This window comes from Glycine soja, chromosome 4 (assembly GCF_004193775.1).
Source record: "Glycine soja cultivar W05 chromosome 4, ASM419377v2, whole genome shotgun sequence".
Lineage (NCBI taxonomy): Eukaryota > Viridiplantae > Streptophyta > Magnoliopsida > Fabales > Fabaceae > Glycine > Glycine soja.
In genome coordinates this window covers 46,727,864-46,732,442 of record NC_041005.1, presented here as the reverse complement: position 1 = coordinate 46,732,442, position 4,579 = coordinate 46,727,864, and the positions used below count along the sequence as shown (strand labels likewise).

Genomic DNA, 4,579 nt, shown 5'->3' with positions numbered 1-4,579 from the left:
TGAACTGAAAAACGAAAAGAAGATGGAAATATCGAGTGCGCAGCAGAGCTATGATACCATAATAAAACGAAACCAAATAACAAAAAGTTGGCAAAATATAAAACAATAGAATGATCAAACTAGCTTAGCTTTATTGATGGAGAGAAGTTATTTATACAATGATGAAAACACAAGCGCGGGAAAAGCAGTTGACCAGTAACAGAAAATGGTTACAATGAAAAGCTGGATTAGTTACAATATTAGTTACAATGGATAGCGCTAAGAGTATGAATAGATGAAATCTGCGACAACTAAATTTTAACGTGTTTTACATGAAAAATTAGATGAAGATGTTTATATTGTAGCTCCAACGACAGGGCAAGTTTGTAAACTACACAAATCACTCCATGATATCAAACAATCCGGTAGAAATGGTTTGAGAGGTTGACTTTTATTTATTTATTGATAAATGTTAATTGTTAATATTATTAATTTTTAAAAGGTTGAAACAATGACCTCTTTTCTTCTTGATTGCGGATTTAAAAAAGGCCATAGTGATCCACCATATCACCACATATCTGGATAAAGCTTTTGCAATCCAAAAGCTTAACCAATTCATGGCTTGTCCAACAGATGCTCATCATTGTGCACCCCTTTGTGTTCTTCATTGTTTCAAAAGATCATCTAGGCGTGGTTTTTTCTTTCCTAGAAACTCAAAACTTCAGTTGCTTAGGCTCTGTTTAAGGTATTTTTCCATTTTCAGTTTTGAAATATTTGAAAATCAAACCCAGTTTTCCTTTGTGTTCTTCATTTGAAATATTTTGAACACTATTACAAAATAGAAAAAGGAACTTGAGATAGAGGGGCTACTTAGACATTCACTGCTCTATTTATGGATTATGTTTTTTTTGTTGAACCTTCTCTTATTGCTTGAAAGTGTAAATATCATGTGCTAGGAGCAGCCACTAGCCCACTAAGGAGCTTCAATGGCGTACTTACTTGCTTTAGGATTTGTGTTGGTCTCTTTTTCATTATTCTATTTTAAATTACGATAGCCAAAGAGCATTGCATATATATAGTTGCCAATCCAGTGTTATGCGAACGTACTATGCAATTGGACATTGATTGTCAAATAGTGCATGAAAAGAGTTATATTGGCTTAATGCATTAGTTGCCCATCAATTTAGCTTCTGAAGTTCCTAATTTAGTGTGTTTCAAAATTTTGTAAAAAAAAATTAGGAAGTTGAGAAAAGTTAAATTGATCAAATCTTGAAATACCCTAAATTGTTCATTGTTTGTATTATCTCCTTTGCGCCAACCTTCAGACTAAATGGAAAGTTCCTCATCAATGCCTGGGATGTTACATATCAATAGAAAAATTATCCTTCACAAAGGCCTTAAACAAAGGGATCTATATCTCCTTACCTCTTCTTTTTGGCTGTTATCTTAAAAAATACATTATTTGGATTCTCCTCGTAAATATTTTGGATTACACATTGATTGAGGATTATTGTGTTTGATTCTATTTTTGTTTTATACTTTTTAAGAGTTATTTTATAAAATAATTTTCAAAAAATAAATTTTAAAAAAATAGGAGTGAGGAAAGAAGACGAAACAATGCAAGAAAAAAAAACTGATTAAAATGATTTTAAGATTTTCTGAAATTTTTATTTTACAAATTGAAAAACAGATATTATTCAGTAACTATGGTCAATAACCAGTGAATGACGATTAAGAAGAAACTGAATAAGTTCCTAAATAAAAGATGCCCCAACAAAGAAAAAATGTATTATAAATTGTCTTCATTCTTTCTAGCAGCTAAGTGTAGTAATCATTAATTAATTAATCAATCCTCTGAAAGAAGACGTCTTCTGTCATTGCCCGTGCAAGCCAAAATTGGGTTCATTCGGTTCATATTTAGATGCTTAACTTGGAGTAGATTCTTCTTCATTGCCCCGAATTTCTTTTTCTTATTTCCTTTTCTCTTCGAAGAAGCTGATTTGATTTCAACAATCTGAAGCATCCAAAATGAGAGATTATGAGATTAAACTCAAATTAATAGTTTTTGTAATTTCCTGTCATTATTAATTACTCTTTTGGTGGAGATAAGAATTAATGTTCAATTATTTTACTACAACTACACTTAGTTAGATGAGTCATTCCTTGGTGTTTTATGTAACTTGTAAATGTTGTGAGAGCTATAGCTAGTAAAAAAAAAAAATGAGAGGATAGGGAAAATGGGAGATAAATGAAATCACAATTCACAAAACACTGAAACAATTTTCATATATATTTGCCTCGTTGGAGTTTCCTGTGTTCCCTGAAGCTGATGTAGAGCTTTCATCAATGCTATTAGTACTGGATGACTTTTGGAGCAAGGCAACGGTTTGGTTCTCATCACCTGCATTTGGCAATGTCAAACACCGTTTAATTTTCCAGCCGAAAAGGTAAGATGTGACAATTCACCTACGACCTATTTAATTGCTGATTTAGAAGTTATTTTAATTTATTTTCTAATGAAAACACAACGTGTGTAATAGCTATTACATTTGTTGATATTTTCATTGATGAATTGTTATAATTTGTTGTGTCGGAAGCATATATAGAATAACATGCAAGTCTTGTCGTTTCAGTTGGGAAAAAAGTTATATATAAATACTTTTAGCATTGTTTTCGAATGAAAACACTTCATGATTGAAACTAGTGACTCTTCCACAAGTTTGGCAATGAAAAGAAGAAGTTATTGTATAATTTAAGATTATGATATGTCTATAATTTCAGTCAATTTTTATGTGACATATGACCGAATTTTTTAATGAGTTAAAATAGTTAATTATATGTGATGTGAAGATCGACTGAGATTATACATGCCATAATTTCTCTAATGATGAGACCTACTCAATAAAAAATGATACCCACATATTCAACGAGACTTACCTAAATTTCACCTAATAAAAAATGAGCTGCAAAGAAAGTGTTAAAAAATGTAATCCTGATCAATAAGAAAGAACTTGTAAAATGGTACCTAGAGCCTTTGAATCATGTAGTTCTTCCTCCTTTATCTTATCGGCTTCAGTGCAATAAATTTTGAAGCTGGGTGATGATGGACCTATAAGTCTTTGAATGTCATCCTCCTCATCTTCGTCTTCGTCTTCGTCTTCGACGTCGTCGTCGTCGCTGCTATCATTTTTTACATTTGATTCCTCATGTTTAATCTCTGGCTGCAGCCCTGCAGTACTCTGCACCTTCCCTGTTTTGAGCTCAACAACCTCACCCTTCTTCTCAGCATCTTTCCCTTTCTCTTCATTGTGTAACTCATTACGCTGCTCCTCATTTCCAGGTTCGGAAACCGGCAACGGAACCACTTTCGAGAGCTTTTCCACCCCTTTGGCTTGTTGAGCATCATTCAGAGAATCCCTTTTGTGCTCACTTCCATTTTCTTCGGAAGATTGAGAGTTTCCTTCATCAACACCATCAGAATTCAGCAACTCTTTCTTTAAGAGGGTGCCATCTTCCCCACTCTTGCGTTTTCTCAACTCTTCCCATCGGTTGCGGATTCTAGCAGGCAACACCTCTCCCCCATTTCCATTCAGTCTTGAATTATTTCCCCCCATTTTAATCAGAATTATTATTATGACACAGTGCAAAGTTGGAAGAAGGTGAAGGATTATGAAGGGGTTGTAGATTGTAATTGTATGCATGTGGTAGTTGAAGTAACAAACTACAGTTTGTGTTTACAGTTGTTTGATTTGTTGGTGGTCAAATATAGCACCAAAACATGCATCATTGATTGTTATGTGTGCTGTACGTCTAGCTAGTGTTAGGATAAGGCATGCACTAACACAACTTGATCACAAATTAACGTTGTCGATTGAAACATATATTAAGCCATATAGCCTCAAACTAGGTTGTTGCTTATCTGTTCATTTTCTTAAATTAAGACTTTCTCCTCCTTTTGCTCGATCGGCACAACTTGACCCTTTTTGGTCAACACAACGATACTTTCTAAACGGGGGATTTTTTCCCTTAATAAAAATATCTTTGTCTTTGAATACATGCAAGGAACCAGCATGTAACTATCACATTATTGAATAATGGATAAGTTGTTATGAAAGAAAAAAAAAAATTCCTAGGTCATTTGTTGTTAGGAGTGGGAATAGGCCATCTCAAAGGTTTTTATTTTGGTTCGGCCTGTCTTTTTCAAAAATTTAGTATGACCTGATAGCCTTTTTAAAAACTTTCTTTATAATAAATATTTAATATTTTATGGAGTAGGAAAGTTAAAAAAAAAAAGTCAATCAAAATAATGAGAAATATAAAAGGGCACATAACTCACACCTAAATTTTAATTAAAGTCTTACTTGATTATAGGAATAGAAGCTATGAAGCACTAATATGTAATCAATCAAAGTCTGATAGTTTAAAAAAAAATTAATTGTATCCAAAAAATAATATTATATATTGGTACCCAAAAAATAATATAAGTATATATATATAGACCGGCCTATTAGGCTTATAAGGCTTTTTAATAAGCCTAAGCCTGGTCTATTTAATTTAATAGGCTTTTAAAAAAGTCTAAGTCTAACCTTTTAATTAAATA

General features: G+C 32.6%; 1 protein-coding gene across 1 annotated transcript; it reads right to left on the bottom strand.

Moving 5' to 3' along the window:
- Positions 1-1,825: 1,825 nt before the first annotated feature.
- On the bottom strand, positions 1,826-3,724 carry LOC114410888 (nucleolin-like). Its single transcript, XM_028374796.1, has 3 exons — positions 3,005-3,724; positions 2,277-2,380; positions 1,826-1,993 (listed from the first exon to the last, which is right to left on the bottom strand). The coding sequence occupies exons 1-3, from the start codon at positions 3,678-3,680 to the stop codon at positions 1,826-1,828; spliced, it is 948 nt and encodes a 315-aa protein (XP_028230597.1). The 5' UTR covers positions 3,681-3,724.
- Positions 3,725-4,579: the final 855 nt, after the last annotated feature.

Bases quoted from the DNA above. Each gene is read 5' to 3' on its own strand.
- LOC114410888 (XM_028374796.1), bottom strand. From the start codon at position 3,680: ATGCATACAATTACAATCTACAACCCCTTCATAATCCTTCACCTTCTT. The intron at 2,381-3,004 runs GTACCATTTTAC...TGCCAAATGCAG, and splicing joins ACATGATTCAAAGGCTCTAG to GTGATGAGAACCAAACCGTT. The intron at 1,994-2,276 runs GCAAATATATAT...TGGATGCTTCAG, and splicing joins ACACAGGAAACTCCAACGAG to ATTGTTGAAATCAAATCAGC.